The sequence below is a fragment of the Indicator indicator genome, chromosome 21 (assembly GCF_027791375.1).
Source record: "Indicator indicator isolate 239-I01 chromosome 21, UM_Iind_1.1, whole genome shotgun sequence".
Lineage (NCBI taxonomy): Eukaryota > Metazoa > Chordata > Aves > Piciformes > Indicatoridae > Indicator > Indicator indicator.
Window position 1 is genome coordinate 13,600,886 of NC_072030.1, and position 21,512 is coordinate 13,622,397.

Below are 21,512 nucleotides of genomic sequence, written 5' to 3' on the forward strand. Positions count from 1 at the left end.
TCAGTGCTGTTCCTTGGACCTTCAACCTCCTGGTCAGGGAGAGAAAGGGCAGGATGGTGCCAGAGGGAGATGCAAAAGAGCCTGATCCAAACAGGCTCCTTAGGGAAGGTGGAAATGAGAGCAGCAAAGAGGAGCTGGGAGAGGATGGGCCTGCAAGAATCACAGAATAGTTTAGGTTGGAAAAGGCCTTCAAGGTCATGGAGTCCAACCCTTCCCCCAGCACTGCCAGGGCACCACCAACCCATGGCCCTCAGCACCACAGCTCAGAAACCCCTCCAGGGATGGGGACTCCACCACTGCCCTGTGCAGCCTGGGACAGGCCTTGACAGCCCCCAAGGGCAACAAATTATTCCTCATGCCCAACCTAAACCTCCCCTGGGGCAACTGGAGGTCATTTCCTCTTGTCCTGCCACTTGTTCCTTGGCAGAGGGTAAAAGGTTTTATCGACCCAAGCAAGAGGAAGTTGGTTGGAGGAGGCCAGGAGAAGATCAGGAGATCAATGCTGAGTGTCTGCTGGAGGCCCCAGCACTTCCCAAGGCAAGCACGGGTGAGCCCACCAGCAATTCATCAAGTTTTATTACTGCAATTAACCACAGCTATGGAATTGTTCCCCTCCCACCTCCCTCCCCAAAGCATTTGCCTCCTCCTAGTCCATTAGTAATGGCTCCTTATAAATAACTTACAGGGATACAGGCAGGATTCCTAGGATAAAGTGCTGAGCAAAGCAAATCCCATCAACATCCCATCATTCCCTCTGTTACCAAGTGTTTCCTGAGAAGGGAAGGTTGGAGGACCCCCAAAAATAACCACCCTGCCCTCCCCCACCCCCCCCCACCCCCAAACTGGGGCAGCACAGGGTTGGGAGGGGGCCACAGGAAGCTGCCATTTCTGCTTTTGATTCCTGTGACTCAAAAAGCAGCAGCAGCAGCTCGTGGTGGCAGCCCAGGTTGCCCTCAAAAGCACAGGGGGGAAAAAAAAAAAAATCCATGTGTGGAACTCTGGGAAGCTTCCAGAGCTCTCTGTGTCCTCGGTGAGGCAGAGTCCTAAGGTCAGTGGGAAAAGGCTCCTGGGCTGAACAGCAGCAGTGGTAGGAGGCTGGACCCAGAGAGACACATCTCCAAGTCTGGCTCTGCCTTTTTGCTTCCAGGGAGGTCTCCTTGGAGAGCGGGGAGGATTTTTGTGTCAGAAATGCTGTCAGTGTCCCCCCACCCCCACCCTGTGTCTTCAGGAGCTGTGGGAAGGCTGAGGGTGGTATCACAACCCTCTCACTCTCTCAGACAAAGGGGGGGGGTCCAGTGTCATGGTGGCTGCCAGCAGTGCAAGTCGTTCCCAGGTTCCTGGCTATCACCCCAGAGCCTGGGTGAGCCCATCTGGGCCACTTCAGCCCATGAGCCATCATCCCAAACACAACTCCAAAGAGTCAGAGCCCATGGTGGGGGACACAGCAGCCTCTCCAACCACCCCCAGAGCCACTCACTCTCTTCTCCTGCTTAATGCTTCTGCTCTGATGGGTGGAAGAGTGAAGCTCTTCTTCCTCAGTCCACACAACGTGGAGGGAGCAGTGGAGGATGCTCCCCCAGGGGGCTGGATTTAGTAGCCAGGCCAAGGAGGACGTTGAGGGTTTGGAGGTGGAGGGTACCCAAAGGGTTGGGGGTGTCCAGGAGGGTAAGGAGGTTGTGAGGGGATTGGGAAATTAGGAAGAGGGGGTTGGGTTGGGTAGGGGCACTGAGGTCTTGCTGCCCCAGGGGGGTAGTAGGGAGGGTAGACAGGTCTGGGTGGTGGAGGAGAAGGGGCAGGAAAGGGGGAGGGGGGAGGTGGGCCCCTGGATGGAGACCAGGCATAGACTGGAGCTGAAGATGAGCCTCCTGAGGGGGGTTTGGGATAGTCAGCAGCCTGTGCTGGAGGGTACCCAGCAGCTGGGGGAGGTTTGTAGGGAAAGGAGGGCTGGGGGCTGGGCTGGGAGGAGGCGACGTGTCCCACGGCGACCGGGGAGCCGGAGAAAGGAGCAGCAGGCAGAGCTCCATGGGCTGTGGGGCCTGCTGGCAGGTTTGGGGCTGGGCTGTAGGGCAGAGGGAAGGGCTGTGGTTGTGGGGGGTCGCTGGGTCCAGGTATGGCAGGAGGAGGAGGAGGAGGAGGTGGTTGTGAGTCCCTCACAGGCTCCTGCGATCCCTCCGACTTCCTCAGGACCTCCTGCAGCTTCTCCACTCGGACCCGGCGCAGGTGGGAAAGCTTCCTCATGAGGGAGAACTGCTCCAGAAAGGTCTCCAGGGTCACCTCACCCTCCAGGAACTTCTCAGCCATTTTCTGAGAGGGGAGAGGGAGGAGAGAGGAGAGGGAGGAGAGAGGAGAGGGAGGAGAGGGAGGAGAGGGAGGAGAGAGGAGAGGGAGGAGAGAGGAGAGGGAGGAGAGAGGAGAGGGAGGAGAGAGGAGAGGGAGGAGAGAGGAGAGGGAGGAGAGAGGAGAGGGAGGAGAGAGGAGAGGGAGGAGAGAGGAGAGGGAGGAGAGAGGAGAGGGAGGAGAGAGGAGAGGGAGGAGAGAGGAGAGGGAGGAGAGAGGAGAGGGAGGAGAGAGGAGAGGGAGGAGAGAGGAGAGGGAGGAGAGAGGAGAGGGAGGAGAGAGGAGAGGGAGGAGAGAGGAGAGGGAGGAGAGAGGAGAGGGAGGAGAGAGGAGAGGGAGGAGAGAGGAGAGGGAGGAGAGAGGAGAGGAGGAGAGAGGAGAGGGAGGAGAGAGGAGAGGGAGGAGAGAGGAGAGGGAGGAGAGAGGAGAGGGAGGAGAGAGGAGGGAGAGAGAGAGGGAGGAGAGAGGAGAGGGAGGAGAGAGGAGAGGGAGGAGAGAGGAGAGGGAGGAGAGAGGAGAGGGAGGAGAGAGGAGAGGGAGGAGAGAGGAGAGGGAGGAGAGAGGAGAGGGAGGAGAGAGGAGAGGGAGGGAGGGGAGAGGGAGGAGAGAGGAGAGGAGGAGAGGAGAGGGAGGGGAGGGGGAGGAGAAGAGGAGAGGGAGGAGAGAGGGAGGGAGGAGAGAGAGAGGGAGGAGAGAGGAGAGGGAGGAGGAGAGAGGGAGGAGAGAGGAGAGGGAAGAGAGAGGAGAGGGAAGAGAGAGGAGAGGGAGGAGAGAGGAGAGTGAGGAGAGAGGAGAGGGAGGAGAGAGGAGAGGGAGGAGAGAGGAGAGGGAGGAGAGAGGAGGGGAGAGAGAGGAGAGGAGGAGGAGGAGGGAGGGGGAAGAAAGAAAGAGGAGAGGAGAGGGAGGGAGGGGGAAGAAAGAAAGAGGAGAGGAGAGGGAGGGAGGGGGAAGAAAAAGAGGAGAGGAGAGGGAGGGAGGGGGAAGAAAGAAAGAGGAGAGGAGAGGGAGGGGGAAGAAAGAAAGAGGAGAGGAGAGGGAGGGGGAAGAAAGAAAGAGGAGAGGAGAGGGAGGGGGAAGAAAGAAAGAGGAGAGGAGAGGAAAGAAAGAGGAGAGGAGGAGGGGGAAGAAAGAAAGAGGAGAGGAGAGGAGGGGGAAGAAAGAAAGAGGAGAGGAGAGGAGGGGGAAGAAAGAAAGAGGAGAGGAGAGGAGGGGGAAGAAAGAAAGAGGAGAGGAGAGGAGGGGGAAGAAAGAAAGAGGAGAGGAGAGGAGGGGGAAGAAAGAAAGAGGAGAGGAGAGGAGAGGAGGGGGAAGAAAGAAAGAGGCGAGGAGGAAGAGGAAAGAGAGGGAGAAGGAAAACCATGGATTCAGCATTGCCTCCTTCCACTTCACCTCAAGCACAGCTTAGGCTTTATGCCTCACCCAGAGACCATCACACCAGCCACAAGCAAACCAAGAGCAATCCAATTTTTGTTTTTTGAGCAAGAAGGGCCAAATGACAAAGAACTGATCCCTGTTTTAAGGGATTAGCTTTGGAAATGCAATTACAAGTCTTTGAGGACTAATCACTTGAACTGGAATCACTTGCTGGCCATGAAGACCACCAGCAGCCTGGCCTGGATCAGCAAGAGTGTGGCCAGCAGGAGCAGGGCAGGGATTGTCCCCCTGGAGTGGGCACAGGGGAGGCCACAGCTGGAATCCTGGGGTCAGTTTTGGGCCTCTCACTCCAAGAAGGACATTGAGGAGCTGGAGCAGGTCCAGAGAAGGGTAACAAAGGTGGGGAAGGGTCTGGAGAACAGGAATGGGGAGGAGCAGCTGAGGGAGCTGGGGGTGTTGAGCCTGGAGAGAAGGAGGCTGAGGGGAGACCTTCTGGCTCTCTGCAGCTCCCTGCAAGGAGGCTGGAGCCAGGTGGGGGTTGGGCTCTCCTGCCAAGGAACAAGTGACAGGACAAGAGGCCTGAAATTATGCCAGGGGAGGTTTGGGTTGGACATAAGGAACAATTTCTTTCCCAAAAGGTTTTTCAGGCTCTGGAACAGTTGGACTCGATCTTAAAGGCCTCTTCCAACCAAAACAGTTCAATCATTCCATGAGTTTTTCATGGATTTAAGCCTGCAGCTCACCTCAGACTCCTCTTCAATTTTCTGGCTTTCCACCTGGAGCAGATCCAGCAAGGTCTGAGGACGCAGTGCTGCTGAAAACTTCTCTGGGAAACAAAGAGAACAGAAACAATAAACATGGGACAGAGGAAAATCAGCAGCATCCAGATCTGCTGCAACCTCCCTTTCCTGCCTTGGAAACTGTTACAGGATCACAGAATGGGTTGGGTTGGAAGAGACCTTTCACATCATGGAGCCCAACCCTTCCCCCAGCACTGCCAGGGCACCACCAACCCATGGCCCTCAGCACCACAGCTCCAGGGCTTGGAAACCCCTCCAGGGATGGGGACTGCACCACTGCCCTGGGCAGCCTGGGACAGGCCCTGACAACCCTCAAGGGCAACAAGTTGTTCCTCATGTCCAACCTACACCTGCCCTGGGGCAACTTGAGGCCATTCCCTTTTGTCCTGTCACTTGTTCCTTGGCAGAAGCGACCAACCCCCAGCTGGCTCCAGCCTCCTTGCAGGGAGCTGGGGAGAACCAGGTCTCCTTTCAGCCTCCTCTTCTCCAGGCTGAACAACCACAGGTCCCTCAGCTGCCCCAAGACTTATGCTCTAGAACCTACTCTGACTTCATTGCCTTTCTTTGGCCCTTCTCCTTGCATTCTCTTGGTGGCAGGAGATCTAGAGAAGCAAGAACCTCAGATTTCCATGGCTGCAGCAGTTGGGATAAGCATCCTTGATGTGTCCAACTAAGTGCCCAGGAAACAGAAGAACTTTATACACAGCAGAGCCCTCTCTGCCACCACCCTCGAGAGTTTCTGTGCTCAGCATGGCCAAGGCAGGCAGAAGGAGAAAAGGAAGGTTTACAGACACTCACCCAGCTTGGCCTTCTGCTCTTTGCACCTCTCAGCCAGCTTCTGCAGCTCCTCATACTTGTTGGAGAGGTCGGAGCGTCCTGCCTCCAGCGGCGCCTGGAACTTCAGGTTCTGCTCAGCCAAGCTCCTGTTGGCAGCCAGGGCCATCTCCCTTTCCAGCTGCAGCTCCTGAACCTGCAGGAGGAGACAGCAGAGTGATGGGACTCATGGCATCAGACACCAGAGGTGAGGTGCTACCCAAGGCCAGGCTGCTTCCTGCTGTCCCCAGAATACCTCCTGGGACTCCAGGGCCAGGCGCTCGATCTCCTCAGCGTTCTCCTGCAGCTCCTGGAGCTCCTCCACCGTCCGGTTCCTCAGGGTGTCCATCCTCCTGGAGAGGCTGCAGACTTCTAAGGAGCAGGGAAAGGCAACCAGCTCCAAGAGGAGGTTTTGCTAAAGCCAAGTGCAAATAGGAACTAATCCTGTTAGGGATTTAAACCCAGCCTGAGGGGGTTCCTCTGTGCTCTGAAGGTATGGAGGGCAGAGGGAGAGGCAAAACAAGACCCAGCTCCTCTGTGCTCCTGGCCAACTGATTTGTTTCCCCCTTCTCAGAGCATTTTTAGAGGGATTTGGTCTATGTGCCAGACAATTCTGTCAAGGAATCACCTACTCACAGCCACCCAGTGTTCCCCTGCCTCTCAGACCCCACTTGGCTCTCACCACAGGGTCCCATTCCAGACTCAAAGAGCAAAGCTCTGGTATCTGCTTGTGTCCAGCCACACCCACAGCACACATGGGACCACTGTGGCCACCTAGGCCTTCTCGTGCTTCATCACCTCTCCAGGCCCCTCAGCTCCCACCCCAGCTGCTGTGTTTCCTTTCTGTGTGTTTTCCTTTCAAGCCACGTGGTGCCATCGCTGCCCTCACTGCTGCTGTGCTCAGGAAACGTGAAGTGGTGGCTGCAGCCTCAGGAGCCACACTTGGGCTTTGAAAAATGGGAGCAACAGCACTGAAATCAGGGAAAGGACCTGCTCTGTGTCCATTCCAAATAATCACACATCATGGAAAGGTTTGGGTTCAAGGGACCTGCAAAGCTCATCTAGTCCAAGCCCCCCTGCAGTCAGCAGGGACAGCCCCCACCAGAGCAGGTTGCTCAGAGCCCCACACAACCTGACCTGCAGTGGTGCCAGGGCTGGGGCAGCTCCCACCTCTCTGGGCACCCTGGGACAGGCTCTCACCACCCTCAAGGGTCAAACATTTCTCCCTTCTCTCCAGTCTCAATCTCCCTCTGTTAGTTCCAAACCATCAGGCCTTGTCCTGTCACAAAGGGCCCTGCTCAAAAGTCTGTCTGCATCTTACAGGTCGTCTTTAAGCTCTGCAGGGCCACCAGAAGGTCTCCCTGGAGCCTTCTCTTCTCCAAGCTGAACAACCTCAACTCTCTCAGCCTGGCCTCACAGTAGAGGGCTTCCAGCCCTCCCATGACTGCTGTGGCCTCCTCTGACCCCACTCCAACAGGTCCCTGTCTCTGCTGTGCTGAGGACTCCAGAGCTGACTCCAGTACTGCAGGTTGGGTCTCAGCAGAGAGGAGCAGATGGCCAAAATCCCCTCCTTCCCCTTGCTGCCCACAGTAACACAGGAATACACCAGGTGAGCAAGGCACTGCTGACAGTGAAAGGGACATACCAACAGGGATTCCAGCGTTGTCCTAATTGCTGGTGGCTTTTCTACCTCTCACCCAGGTGGAACATCCCAATGCTATCACTCCAGGGAGGTTGCATCAGCCTCTGCAGAGAACATAGCACGAGAAGGTGAGGCTCAGTGTTACCAAATCCCTTCACCCAGGATCCAGCCAAACTTGTCCCAGCAACAACCACCTAAAAGCTGGGAAATCAGTTCCCTTAGTACATATGTATGGATGTACCATCCCTCTCCAAACAGAAATTAACTCACTAAAACAGAGAGTAAAACAGGGAGATCAGGAATAGTGGCAAATGGGATGCTCAGCCTCTGCTGCCATGTGGGGATGGAGGTCGTGGATGGCCTGTAGAAAACACCCAAAGGGCCCTGAAGAGAGTGGATACAAAGGGCTGGGCAGCGCCCCTGCTCCAGCACAGGGCATGGACTCTGGCCTCATGTATCTCACCGTTTTTTAACAGTGTTCTGGCAAGGCATGGCAGCGAAGTGACACTTTGCCTCTCCAAGAGGCAATGCACAGGCCCTCACGCCTCAGAAAGGCACCGAGAAGAGCTGCTCGCAGGACTGCTGCACCCCGTTCATTGCCCCCACCGCGTTAGGGAACCCCCCAACCTCAGCCCCGGGGAGCCCCGCCTAAGGCCTCCGTGTTCCGCCACACCGGGAAAGCCAGGTGCGGGGAGTGCCTGGGTTCACCCTCCAGCTAGGACACGGCAGAGACTGCTCTGCCAACGCAGAGCTTCTCCTGGGAGGTGTAGGGGACGGCAGCTGGCAGGCTGTGGCCTACAGAGCGACTGCCGGTACAAGGCATGGCCTGGCCGAGTTCAGCCCCGCTCCCGAAGGTCCCGGCGGGGTCAGGGCTTCAACCACCCAGCTGAGGGGCTGCGAACGTCGGGGAGAGCAGCGGGACCAGGCGCCCCTTCCCTCACAAGACTCGAGGGAATGACCCCGATACCGGGGACTCACCGCCGCGCATCCGGAAGCCTCTTTCCGCCGGGCGCTTCCTGCTTCCGGCGCGATGGCGGAAGTGGGCGGTGCCACGCCGGGGGGCGGGGCGGGATGGGGTGAGGCGATTCCCCCTCCCCTCGCCCTGAGGGCACTTCCCGCCGCCATCTTGTGGCCGCCATCTTGTGGCGGTGAGGCGGGAGGGCCGCCGGGGATGGGTTTCAGGTTGTTCAGCCGTGCGGAGGAGCTGTGTTTTACACCAACTGTGTGGCAATTTAATGAACCCTGTGTGTTTTAATAAATACTGTGGCTTTTGCTGAGGGTGCTCCTCGAGCTGTGGCCCACGCAAGCCCTCACATCCTCCATGTTAGAGTTGCATAGGAGCTGCCTCAACACTCTGCTTTGGGTGGTTTGGGACCTTTAAAGCTCGTCTAGTCCAACCCCCCTGCAGTCAGCAGGGACAGCCCCCACCAGAGCAGGTTGCTCAGCGCCCCACACAACCTGACCTGCAGTGGTGCCAGGGCTGGGGCAGCTCCCACCTCTCTGGGAAACCAGGGACAGGCTCTTACCACCCTCAGAGTCAAACATTTTTCCCTTCTCTCCAGTCTCAATCTCCCTCTGTTAGTTCCAAACCATCAGTCCTTGTCCTGTCCCATCAGGCCCTGCTCACAAGTCTGTCCCCAGCTTGTAGGTCTCCTTGAAGCACTGAAATGTCACCAGAAGGTGTCCCTGGAGCCTTCTCTTCTCCAGGCTGCACAACCCCAACTCTCTCAGCCTGGCTCACAGCAGAGGGCTTCCAGCCCTCCCATGACGGCTGTGACCTCCTCTGGCCCTGCTCCAACAGCTCCATGTCTTTTCTTCTGGTCCTTCCCCCCCAGCTTCCTCCCTGATAATTGACTCTTAATTGAGTTTTTCTTTTATGCCTTCCTGGAACAACTCTCAGCCTGCAGAATCGTTTCGTGTTGCTATCGACATGAGCTGACTCTGGCAGGTTTAGGTTGGGCATGAGGAGCAATTTGTTGCCCTTGAGGGTTGTCAAGGCCTGTCCCAGGCTGCCCAGGGCAGTGGTGCAGTCCCCATCCCTGGAGGGGTTTCCAAGCCCTGGAGCTGTGGTGCTGAGGGCCATGGGTTGGTGGTGCCCTGCCAGGGTTGGACTCCATGATCTGAAAGGTCTCTTCCAACCCAAATCATTCTGTGGATCTATGAGAGAGAAGCAGCAGGGGTGAGATAATGTGTGATCAACCCATTAGTGATTAGTGGGCTAAGATATCTCCATGCTCAGGCAGCTCATGCAGACCTCAGCAATGTGCCCCAAATCCATAGAACAGCATTTGTTTTGTTTTTTTTTTTTTTTTCCTGGAACCAGAAGATAAAAGCAAATCCCTCTGGAATACTTGTGCTGGCTTTCCTCAAGAGAGCCAGGGATGTTCCTGAGCAGCAGAGAAAGCTCTGAGCACATCAGCCTCTGCAGAAAGCCTCCTGAGGGTTGTGTTAGGATGGTCCAGAGAAGGGCAAGGAAGCTGGGGAAGGGTCTGGAGAACAGGAATGGGGAGGAGCAGCTGAGGGAGCTGGGGGTGTGGAGCCTGGAGAAAAGGAGGCTGAGGGGAGACCTTCTGGCTCTCTGCAGCTCCCTGCAAGGAGACTGGAGACAAGGTTGGGGTTGGGGTCTTTTCCCAAGGAACAAGTGACAGGACAAGAGGAAACAGCCTCAGGTTGTCCCAGGGGAGGTTAAGGTTGAGCATTAGGAAAAATGTCTTTGCTGGAAGGGTGGTCAGGCTTTGGAACAGGCTGCCCAGAGAGGTGGTGGAGTCCCCATCCCTGCAGGCACCTGGAGGTGGTTTGATGGCCATGATGCTCTTAGGACAGCAGTTGGCTCTTGCTGGGTCTTTCCCAGCCACAGCAACTCTGTGTGATTCAGTGAAGGGGAAGAACTCCTCTGCCTTGCTGGATGAGCCTCGTTGGAAGTGCTGAGCACCACCAAGGAGCCTGGGCAAGGTCACCCAGCACTCAGAGAGGTGCTGGCACCCAGGTACATGTTCCAGGAAGGGCACCTCTGGCCTCTGCTGGGGCCAGGCACCACGTGAGGAGTGTTGGACAATCAATGTGAGTCATGTGAACCCCAAGAGGTCCCCTGGCCTTTGAACAAGGACCATTTGTTCCTGGGGGTGGTTGATAAGCAGGTCAAACCCCATGTGGTTGGTTGTTGGGGTTTTTTTTTTTTTTTTTGCAAGGAATGGGGACTTGACCTTTCCATAGGGTGATGAGAATAGTTCCAAGGCTTTGATTGAGAAGGATGTGGAAGGGCTGGTTAAGAGGATCATAGAATCCAAGAGTGTTTGGGTTGGAAGGGACCTCCAAAGGTCATCTAGTTCTGACCTCTCTGCAGTTAGCAAGGATGTCTTCCACTACAGCAGGTTGCTCAAAGCCAGGTCCAGCCTGGCCTGGATAAAGTGGGTCCAGACCTGATGGAGTGGGGCCAGAGGAGGGCCACAAAAATGAGCAGGGAGCTGGAACACCTCTGCTACAAGGACAGGCTGAGGGAGTTGGGGGTGTTCAGCCTGGAGAAGAGAAGGCTCCAGGAGGACCTTAAAGCAGCCTTCCAGTAGCTGAAGGGGGCTGCAAGGAGGCTGCAGAGGGACTGTTTGCAAAGGCCTGAGGGACAGGGTGAGAGACAATGGCTGGAAATGAGAGCAGAGCAGATTTAGACTGGATGTGAGGAACAAGTCCTGCACCAGGAGGGTGCTGGAACACTGCAACAGGTTGCCCAGGGAGGTGGTTGAGGCTTCCTCCCTGGAGATACTCAAGGTCAGGCTCCACAGGGCTCTGAGCAACCTGCTCTAGTGGAGGATGTCCCTGCTGCCTGCAGGGGGGTTGGACTGGATGACCTCTGGAGATGCCTTCCAACCCTGGCCATTCTCTGACTCTCTGAAGGTGTTGCCCAGCAATCAGAGCTGTGATAACTGGGCACCTTCTGGGTCATGCTGAAGGATGAGGCCTCCTCTGGCATCCTTTGTTTGTAGGAGAGGTGGCTTCATGGTCACACCACACAGTTCCTTTACCAGATGACAGCCACAAAGGCTGATAGGACAAGAGGAAACCACCTCAAGTTGCCCTAGGGCAGGTTTAGGTTAGACATTAGGTTAGAACAATTTCTTCGCCTTGAGCATCCATCCCCGTGAGAGGAGGAGATTTGGGGCTGGTGGGGCTGTACCCAGCTCCTCCAGGATGTGTCCCCCACAAGGGGCACAGGAGGAGAGGTGCAGCTGGTTCTGTGCTCCTGGGGGAGGAAGGAAGCTGCTGGGGTGGCCACAGCACTCCTCACGAGGTGCTGGGAGGGGAAACCACAGGGCTCATGAGATCCCAGGCACGGGGGTGTGAGGAGATGGTTGGTGCCTTGCTGCAAGGACATTGAGGAGCTGGGGCAGGGCCAGAGAAGGGCAAGGAAGCTGGGGAAGGGTCTGGAGAAGAGGAATGGTGAGGAGCAGCTGAGGGAGCTGGGGGTGTTGAGCCTGGAGAAAAGGAGGCTGAGGGGAGACCTTCTGGCTCTCTGCAGCTCCCTGCAAGGAGGCTGGAGCCAGGTGGGAATTGGTCTCTTTTCCCAAGAAGCAAGAGGGAATGGCCTCAAGCTGCCCCAAGGGGAGGTTTAGGTTGGACATGAGGAACAATTTGTTGTCCTTCAGCCTTGTCAAGGCCTGTCCCAGGCTGCCCAGGGCAGTGGTGGAGTCCCCATCCCTGCAGGGGTTCCCAAGCCCTGGAGCTGTGGTGCTGAGGGCCATGGGTTGGTGGTGCCCTGGCAGTGCTGGGGGAAGGGTTGGGCTCCAGGATCTGCAGGGTCCCTCTGTGATCAATGCCAGCCCCATCCGTGCAGGTGATGTTGTTTTGCAGCCCCACAGTGGAGGCTGGGGGTGTAAGACTGGAGAGCAAATCAGTGCACAGGCAGGGAAAGGCTAAGAAAACAACCCCCCCCCGGGGGGCAGGGCTGAGCTCTGCAGTTCCTGCTCCTTGCTCAGAATTCACCTTTTGTTTATTATCTGGCCCAGTCCCTTTGTGGCTTGGGTTGGAGGTTCCTTCTGAGCCCAGGAGTCAAAAGGAAAATTTGGAAGCTTTCCCAAGGAGAAGGGGTGTGTGGTGGGGGGGAAAACCCAAACCCAAACAAAACAACCCACCCCTGATAATGTTCTTTTTATCTTCTGATGTGATGCTGGTGGTGAAGACAATGTGACCTGTGTTCCTCAGCAGGGAAAGGACTCAAGCCACTCAAGAACCATTCTCTGAGCCTCACCCAGCTCTTAATCAGCAGCTCAGCAGAGCTGCAGCATTAGCAGATAGTCAGAGAATGGCTTGGCTTGGGAGGGACCTCCAAAGGTCATCCAGTCCAGCCCCCAAGCCCCCTGCAGTCAGCACCACCACATCACAGATGGACTCCTGGCCACTGCTTGCCTCTCCCCACCACAATCAAACCATTTCCCACTTGCTCTTTACAGCCAGGAAGCTTTGTGGTCCGTGTGGTCACTCTCTGGCCAAAGAAGAGCCTTCACTGATTTACCAACCTCACCCTGAGGTCCCCAAAGCTCTTAGTCACCACCCAGGCTCCCCCACAGCAGCTCCAAGCTCCTGTCCCAGCAGGAGTCCACCCACCACCAGTTTAGCCAGGAGCAGCCTACATCTCTGGTGGGCTCTGCTGGAGAGCTCAATCAAATCTTCATCCCTCAGAGCAAATCTAAGGGCTTGGGCCCCTCAGGAGCCTCAACCCAGAGCTCTCTCTGCTCTGTTGCCTTTCATCTGACAGGGCTGACAAAGCCACCCTGATGTCCACCAGTGACTTCAGGGAAGGGACAGGAAGGAGCAGGGACTGGGGAGAGAAAGTTTGCTGCCTTAATCTGTGCTTACCAAGATAAGGCCCAGCTTGAGGAGGTGATTTCAGGCTCAGCTTTATCCCTGTGCAGATAAAGTTGGTTAAGGCCATTCCTGAGCTGAGTCAGCACAGAGCCTTCCCCACACAGGAGGCCTGAAAACTCTGCAGGGGTCCTGCCTGGCCCCAAGAGTGAGCCCAGCACCCCCATGGCCACTGACTTGTGTCCCCAGGTGGGCTCTGGGCACCATCCAGTCCAACCCAGCACCCCCATGGCCACTGACTTGTGTCCCCATGTGGCCTCTGAGCACCATCCAGTCCAACCCAGCACCCCCATGGCCACTGACTTGTGTCCCCAGGTGGCCTCTGAGCACCATCCAGTCCAACCCAGCACCCCCATGGCCACTGACTTGTGTCCCCAGGTGGCCTCTGAGCACCATCCAGTCCAACCCAGCACCCCCATGGCCACTGACTTGTGTCCCCAGGTGGCCTCTGAGCACCATCCAGTCCAACCCAGCACCCCCATGGCCACTGACTTGTGTCCCCAGGTGGCCTCTGAGCACCATCCAGTCCAACCCAGCACCCCCATGGCCACTGACTTGTGTCCCCAGGTGGCCTCTGAGCACCATCCAGTCCAACCCAGCACCCCCATGGCCACTGACCCATGTCCCCAGGTGCCCTCTGAGCACCATCCAGTCCAACCCAGCACCCCCATGGCCACTGACCCATGTCCCCAGGTGCCCTCTGAGCACCATCCAGTCCAACCCAGCACCCCCATGGCCACTGACTTGTGTCCCCAGGTGGCCTCTGAGCACCATCCAGTCCAACCCAGCACCCCATGTGCCATGGCCATACATTTCTGGATCACCTCCACGGATGGGGACTTGGTTGTGACCTTGTGGCCATTGCATTCCCAGCAGGGATCCACACCCAGGAGTTGATTTATTTGCCACTCAAGGCCCATCTTAGACCCCAGGTAGTTTTGGAGGTGTCCATCTCCTGCTGTTCATGACCATGCTCAGGGAATCCTCTGAGTTACCTCCAGTAATAACCAGTAACACCCAGAACAACCCCCTGCAGCAGTACAGGGGAGGGATGACCTGCTAGGAAGCAGCTCCACAGAGAAGGACCTGGCAGTGCTGGGGGATAACAAGTTGCCCATGAGCCAGCAATGTGCCCTTGTGGCCAAGAAGGTCAATGGTGTCCTGGGGACATGGAGAAGAGTGTGGCCAGCAGGGCAAGGGAGGTTCTCCTCCTCCTCTCCTCTGCCCCACTCAGGCCACAGCTGGAGTCCTGGGTGCAGTTCTGGGCTCCCCAGTTCAGGAGAGACTGGGAACTGCTGGAGAGAGTCCAGGGGAGGCTCTGGAGATGCTGAGGGGCCTGGAGCAGCTCTGTGAGCAGCAAAGGCTGAGAGCCCTGGGGCTGGTGAGCCTGCAGAAGAGCAGCCCCAGAGGGGAGCTGAGCAATGCTCAGCAAGAGCTAAAGGAGCTGTGGGGGGCAAGAGGCTGGGGCCAGACTCTGCTGAGTGGTGCCCAGGGCCAGGCCAAGGGGCAGAGGGCACAAAGTGGAAGCCAGGAGGTTGCAGGTGAAGCTGAGGAGAAAGTTGTTTGGTGTGAGGGTGCTGGAGGGCTGGAGCAGGCTGGCCAGAGAGGTTGTGGAGTGTCCTTGTGTGGAGAGCTTCCAACCCCCCCTGGGCATTGTGCTGCTGGGCAAGCTGCTGTGGGTGCCCTGCTGGAGCAGGGGGCTTGGACTGGCTGCTCTGGGGCTGGGGGCTTCTGTCATGGAATGCTTTAGCATGACCCAAGCTCCTCATGAGCCTCTGCACACACAGAGTCACCTCCAGCCTCATTCAGACACCAAAATCTGACATTTCCTGGACACGGGAGCCATCCTTTGGGAATTTTGTGGAGCAGGGATCCTGACCCAGCCACAGCTGCCCCAGGAGCAGACAAAGCAGAAGGAAAAGCCTCCAGATCCCCCTCGCTTCCCGCTGGTCTCCATCTGCTTTTGTGAGAGCACAGAGGGCATCTCCACATCGTTTGGTGCCCTCTGCTGCCAGGCAGAGCTACAACAGACCAACCACTGCCCCTTGGCCACCCAGCTCAGGTGGCCAACGTGGGCAGGCAGCACCCAAGCTGTGCCCAGGGAGTGCCCCAGGCACTGCCTGCTCCCTGCCCTCCCCAGGCTGCTGTCTCTGCCCTGCTGAGGATGCAGCAGGGTCGTGTCTGGAGCTCTTTGCAGCTTGGTTTGGCCCTTCCCCACGCTTCAGAGGGTAGCCTCTGCCAGGCCCCAGCATGTCTCATGCCCTCCATTTCTCTGCCAAGGTTGGAAACCTTCAGGTCAGGAACCAAGTCGTTGGCCTGAGCCTTCTAGATCCCTTCCCATGGCATCCTGAGCCTGGCTGTCCCCAGCAGTGTGGCCTCCAGAGCCACACTCATCTGTGACAACACCAGCCTGCTTGTGCTGCTGCTTCCTCCCTCCCATCCCAGAGGATGAGGCTGGAAAGGGTGTCAGGATGGCTCACACCACATCTGCCTTCAAGGTCCGAGGGGCAGAAGATCCCCAGAGGGCTCTAAAGCCCATAATAGTAAAGACTGAAAGGAGCCTGGGTGAAATGAGCTCAGGGGAGAGGTGCCACCATGAAATCATGCTGTCACCAGCACAGGGGCTAGAGGATAAGGCCAAGAGGCAGGTGCTGGGAGGAGAGGATCCTTACCTCAGGAGCCATCCTCATGAGCCACTCCCAGCCCAGGAAAGACCAAGCCTGGATGTTTCTCCAGCAAACTCCTTGCCATAGGGATTAGCCATGAAGATTAAAGGGAAGGATGGTGCCAAGTGTGTCTTGAGAGCTGTGTGGTGCCCAGGGAAGGACACTGGCATCTTCAGACAGTCTAACAAGGGGCCTAGACAAGGGGCAGAGGGCACAAAGTGGAAGCCAGGAGGTTGCAGGTGAAGCTGAGGAGAAAGTTGTTTGGTGTGAGGGTGCTGGAGGGCTGGAGCAGGCTGGCCAGAGAGGTTGTGGAGTGTCCTTGTGTGGAGAGCTTGCAACCCCCCGTGGGCATTGTGCTGCTGGGCAAGCTGCTGTGGGTGCCCTGCTGGAGCAGGGGGCTTGGACTGGCTGAGCTCCAGAGCTCCCTGCCCACACCACCCTCCTGGGATCCTGGGATGTGTCTCCATCTCCACGGATGCTCAAGCACCCAAGACCCTCCCTGGACAAATCCAGTCTTGTTTCTGCACCTTCAGCTCTTTGTCCAGGTGCCTCCTACATCCCCTCTCAAGTTCCCATTCTCTTTCTACTCCAGAGCTGAAGCTTTTATTGAGAACCCTCCCAAAAAGCCTTTTTTTTTTTGGTCACTGAACCCCAGCCTGTGCCCAGGTGACAGGGAAGGGCCTGGCTGCTGTGGGTTTGGAGCAGGCAGCAGCAATGAGCTGGCCCCAGCAGCCCAGCTCCCTACCACAGGGACACCCTCCAGAGCATGTCCCCTGCATGCTGGCTGCAGCCCTGCTGCCACCAAGACTCCCAGCAAGGAGAGGGCTGCTGGCCAAGGTGGCTTTGGGGAGGATGTGACCTGTCTGCAAGCAGGGCTGAGGGGGCTGCTGGCAGGTGGCTGGCCAGGAGCAGGGAAAGGGCAGGAAAGAAGGAAATGCAGGTCTGGGCTGATCACTGATAAGATAAACTCCCCTGAGTCCTCCTGAGCTGATGGATCTGCCCCAGGAAGCACAGAGCCTGGGCAGGCAGTTGAGTGGTGTTTGATCCCCTGCCAGCTGAGCAGCCCCCAGCGTGGGGAAAGGTCAGAGGATGGCTGTGGGCCAGTGGGGCAGGTGACACTCAGAGGGCAGAATGGGAGCTGTTGTCCCAGGCCAGTGAGGAGCAGGAGATCAAAGGAGGCTGTTTCCTTGACCAAGACTCATCCTGTCTGGGGGGAGAGCTTTTGGAGACCTTTAAATAGCCACAGTGGACATGCAGAAGGTGCAGAAGAGCCACAGCCTCCAAGTGCTGCTTGTGTCCCTGAGCCACCCCGAGCCAGAGTGCCTGAGAGCTTCCCTGCACTGCAGCAGAGCCTGGTGAGTCCTCCACCTACCCTTGCTGGCTGAAGGGACTCCACCTGCCCAGGGGCAGGAGCCTCCCCTTGCCCTGGGTGATCTCCAGGAGGTTCCTCTCCCCCAGCTCTCCAGCCTGGCCAGGTCTCTCTGCAGGGCAGCAGAGCCTGGTGGCTGCCAGCCTCTCCTCCAAGTTCTGGAGCAGCACCAAACTGGCTGAGGGTCCAATCTGAGCCTTTCCCCAGGGTGCTGATGAAGATGTTGAAGCTGCTTCTGCTCCTCAGCCTGGTGGCCCTGGCCCAGTGTGGTGTGTTCAGGTGAGCACTGGGGTGCCTGAGGACCCCCAGCCCCCTGTCCCTGCCTGGCTCCTGCTGACAGAAGGAGTCCTGTCCCTGCAGGGTGCCTCTGTGGAGGGGCAAGTCCCTGAGGCAGACCCTGACGGAGAAGGGCTTGCTGGAGACCTACCTGCAGCAGCAGCAGGCCAGGCTGGAGGACAAGTTTGCTGCCAGCAATGGTGACAGAGAGGCCATGAGGAACTACATGGACGTGAGCATGGCAGGGCACAGGGGCTGGCACCTGTGGGGCAGCCCAGGGGGGCACCAGCCCTGTGCCTGTCCCCCAGTCACATCCTTGGACCCCTTGTTCCTTTCCCACCCCACCAGCCTCTTACCTGTCCCCTAACCCTGTAGCTGGGGGGTTGGTGACAGCAGCTGGAGATGAGCCAGGGGGTGCCCAGGTGGCCAAGAAGGCCACCAGCAGCCTGGCCTGGATCTGTGAGAGTGTGGCCAGCAGGAGCAGGGCAGGGATTGTGCCCCTGGAGTGGACACTGCTGAGGCCACAGCTGGAATGCTAGGGTCAGATTTGAGCCTTTCACCACAAGAAGGTCATTGAGGAGCTGGAGCAGGTCCAGAGAAGGGCAAGGAAGCTGGGGAAGGGCCTGGAGAAGAGGAATGGTGAGGAGCAGCTGAGGGAGCTGGGCCATGGGTGAGCAGCAGACTTGGCAGAGGTGGAGATCAGTTGGAGTGGAGGATCTGAAAGGTCTTCTGCAGCTGGACAGGATTCTGTGATCCTTTCATTTCCCACCCCAGGAAGCTCTCCCCAATCCCAGCAGCCCCTGTGCCAGCCCAGCAGCCCCTCTGCACCCCCTGAGCCCTCTGCACCCCCCCACAGAATGAGTACTTCGGCAACATCACCATCGGGACCCCAGGGCAGGTCTTCACTGTGATCTTCGACACCGGCTCTGCCAACCTCTGGGTGCCCTCCATCTACTGCAACAGCTCTGCCTGCTGTGAGTGCCCAGCAGCCCTGTGCCCACCAGCAGAGGGGGGAAGGCTGGGGAAGGCCCAGGCTGGCTCAGTCCCCTGCCCTGCCTGGCTCTGTCCCCTGCCCTGCCTGGCTCTGGGGGTGCTGCGAACTGAGGAGAGCTCTGCCCTGGCTCTTCCCCAGGACACTGAGTGCTGGGGGAGGCACTGGAAAGCTGTGCCCAAGGGCAGGGCAGAGCCTGAGCTTCTCCCTCCTGTGCCCACAGACAACCACCACCGCTTCAACCCCAACATGTCCTCCACCTTTGAGGGCACCGACAGATCTCTGAGCATCACCTATGGCACTGGCAGCATGACCGGCGTGCTGGGCTACGACACTGTCACCGTAAGGGCACCTGGCCAGCCCTGCCAGCTGGCACACTGCCACACCACCCACAGCCCCAAACCACCTCTCCTTCTGCTCCTCTCCCCACACAGGTCTATGAGATCACCATCAGGAACCAGATCTTTGGGCTGTCTGTGACAGAGCCTGGGAACGTCTTCACCCAGGCCCCCTTCGATAGCATCCTGGGGCTGGCTTACCCCAGCATCTCTGCCTCCCAGGCCACCCCTGTCTTTGACAACATGATGGCACAAAAGCTGGTGGAAAAGAATCTCTTCTCTGTCTACCTGACCAGGTGAGCCCTGTCCAGAGAGCCCCAGCTGTTGCTGAAGACCTTTGCTCCCATGGCCTCCCAACAGGACTGCCTCTGGGCCCGGGCACCAATGCCAGCTCAGCCCCTGGCTCCTGGGGCACCTGGCTCAGCACTGACACCAGCAGAGGAGGATGGCAGCAAAGCCCCCTTGGGGCTGGCACTGCCAGTAGGGGGGTGAGGGAGGGCTGGGTGAGCCCTCAGCTGATAGCTTTCCTGTCACAGGAAAGAGGCCACTGGCAGCTTTATCCTCTTTGGTGCCATCGACCCCAAGTACACCTCCAATGGCATCACCTGGATCCCCCTCTCTGCCCAAACCTACTGGCAAATCAGCATGCAGAGGTAGGCCTGGCACAGCCCCCGGGCTGGGCATCCTCCCTTGATGCTGACAGGGGGTGCAGCCCCTCCTGCCGTGTCCAGAAGCCTCACCCTGTGCCACTCTGCCCAGTGTCACTGTCAACGACCTGCCCATCGCTTGCTTCGGGGGCTGCCAGGCCATCCTGGACACAGGCACCTCACGGATAGTAGTCCCCCAGAGATTCCTGCCCAGCATCCAGTTCTTCCTTGGTGCCGACTCCAATGGCCAGGTGAGGGCTTGGGCTGGGCAGCTGGACCCCTGGTCTGCTCCTTGGGGCACCTGGTCCCTCCTGGGGTGGTCACTAAGCTCCCTGTGGCACAGGTCATGTGCTTCGCCATCCGCTTCCTCTCCGACATTGCCTTCCGCATCCATGGCAAGTCCTACCGCCTGACACCTGAGAGCTACGTGCTCAAGGTGAGCATCCCACTGGGGAGGGCACTGGGGGGGCTTGGGCAGAGGCTCCAGCAGCTGCTGAGCACCGTGCCCCCCGTCCTTGGCAGCAAAGCGATGGCTCCTGCATCCTGGGCTTCGAAGGCATGGACAGCGACCTCTGGATCCTGGGGGACGTCTTCCTGCGCCAGTACTACAGCATCTACGACAGGGACAACAACAGGGTGGGGCTGGCCAGCGTGTCCTGAGCTGCACCTCAGGACCAGCAGTACGTCCCTGCTGTCCCCAGCTTGGTGTCTGGCAGGACTGAGCCTCCCCCCCTGCTCTGCTCCCATTGCCTGCACAATAAAGCTATAAAGCAGCTCCTTTGCGTCACGACTCTTGGGGAAGGGCTGCCCCAGCCACTCTGGCACTGCCACCGTGTCCCTGGGCATGGGCACCAGTGTGTGGGCAGATGGGGTTAGCTGCTCTAAATTAGCTCCAAGGAGAAAGGACTGGCAGTGCATGGAGGCAACAAGTTGCCCATGAGCCAGCAACGTGCCCTTGTGGCCAAGAAGGCAAATGGTGTCTGGGGGCATGGAGAAGAGTGTGGCCAGCAGGGCAAGGGAGGTTGTTCTCCACCTCTACTCTGCCCCACTCAGGCCACAGCTGGAGTCCTGGGTCCAGTTCTGGGCTCCCCAGTTCAGGAGAGACTGGGAACTGCTGGAGAGAGTCCAGGGGAGGCTCTGAAGATGCTGAGGGGCCTGGAGCAGCTCTGTGAGCAGCAAAGGCTGAGAGCCCTGGGGCTGGTGAGCCTGCAGAAGAGCAGCCCCAGAGGGGAGCTGAGCAATGCTCAGCAAGAGCTAAAGGAGCTGTGGGGGGCAAGAGGCTGGGGCCAGACTCTGCTGAGTGGTGCCCAGGGCCAGGCCAAGGGGCAGAGGGCACAAAGTGGAAGCCAGGAGGCTGCAGGTGAAGCTGAGGAGAAAGTTGTTTGGTGTGAGGGTGCTGGAGGGCTGGAGCAGGCTGGCCAGAGAGGTTGTGGAGTGTCCTTGTGTGGGGAGCAAGAGGCTGAGGCCAGACTCTTGTCAGTGGTGCCCAGGGACTGGGCATGGACAGCAGTGCATTTACAGAGGGGGTACCACCCCCTGGTGATGTCCTAAGTCACCCTAAGACCCCCTAGATGTCATTACAGACCTAGAGGTGCCCAGAGTGCCCCAGGCTGATCCTAGCAGGCTTTCTGGGGGCAAACCAGCTCCAAGCCCATGGGGTGGTGGCTGTGGGCAGGTCGGTCCCCAGCTCCTTGGCATGGCTGTGGCTTTGTTTCCCTGCAGGACAAGGTGACCGTGCTGGCAGCCACATCCCCTGCACGTGATGCTGTGACGGAGTTGGGGGCGCCCGGTCCGGCAGCAGGCACCCCTGACGCAGCCTGGCACCGGCGACCTTGGCATCGCTCAGCCAGAGGCATCCTGAGCTGCTCCCACTTGCACCTCCCTGCTCCCACAGGGACAGATTGGGCAGGATGAAGACCCAGCATAAGGAAGAGATGGACCTGTTGGAGCAGGGCCAGAAGGAGGTCATGAAGATGAGCAGGGGTTGGAAGCCCTCTGCTGTGAGAGTTGGGCTTGTTGAGGCTGGAGAAGAGAAGGCTCCAGGGAGACCTTCTGGTGGCATTGCAGTGCTTAGAGGAGACCTACAAGTTGGGGACAGATTTGTGAGCAGGGCCTGATGAGACAGGACAAGGACTGATGGTTTGGAACTAACAGAGGGAGATTGAGACTGGAGAGAAGGGAGAAATGTTTGACTCTGAGGGTGGTGAGAGCCTGTCCCAGGGTGCCCAGAGAGGTGGGAGCTGCCCCATTCCTGGCACCACTGCAGGTCAGGTTGTGTGGGGCTCTGAGCAACCTGCTCTGGTTGGGTCTGTCCCTGCTGACTGCAGGGGGCTTGGACTAGGTGAGTTTTGAAGGTCCCATCCCACCCAAACCAGTCTGAGATGCTGTGGTGATGCACTAGAACAG

The 21,512-nt window shown here is 58.2% G+C and overlaps 2 protein-coding genes across 2 annotated transcripts; one reads left to right on the forward strand and one right to left on the reverse strand.

Moving 5' to 3' along the window:
• Window positions 1-1,308: 1,308 nt before the first annotated feature.
• VPS37C (VPS37C subunit of ESCRT-I) lies at window positions 1,309-7,977 on the reverse strand. The gene is made up of 6 exons (XM_054390651.1): window positions 7,945-7,977; window positions 6,970-7,070; window positions 5,581-5,696; window positions 5,310-5,481; window positions 4,455-4,537; window positions 1,309-2,304 (listed from the first exon to the last, which is right to left on the reverse strand). Exons 3-6 carry the CDS (start codon window positions 5,671-5,673, stop codon window positions 1,591-1,593), a joined length of 1,062 nt encoding a protein of 353 aa, XP_054246626.1. The 5' UTR covers window positions 5,674-5,696; window positions 6,970-7,070; window positions 7,945-7,977; the 3' UTR covers window positions 1,309-1,590.
• Window positions 7,978-7,996: 19 nt separating this feature from the next.
• Window positions 7,997-19,766, forward strand: LOC128974246 (pepsin A-like). The gene is made up of 11 exons (XM_054390801.1): window positions 7,997-8,114; window positions 14,689-14,881; window positions 17,062-17,133; window positions 17,215-17,362; window positions 17,987-18,104; window positions 18,345-18,463; window positions 18,556-18,755; window positions 18,996-19,112; window positions 19,219-19,357; window positions 19,450-19,542; window positions 19,629-19,766. The coding sequence occupies exons 1-11, from the start codon at window positions 7,997-7,999 to the stop codon at window positions 19,764-19,766; spliced, it is 1,455 nt and encodes a 484-aa protein (XP_054246776.1).
• Window positions 19,767-21,512: the final 1,746 nt, after the last annotated feature.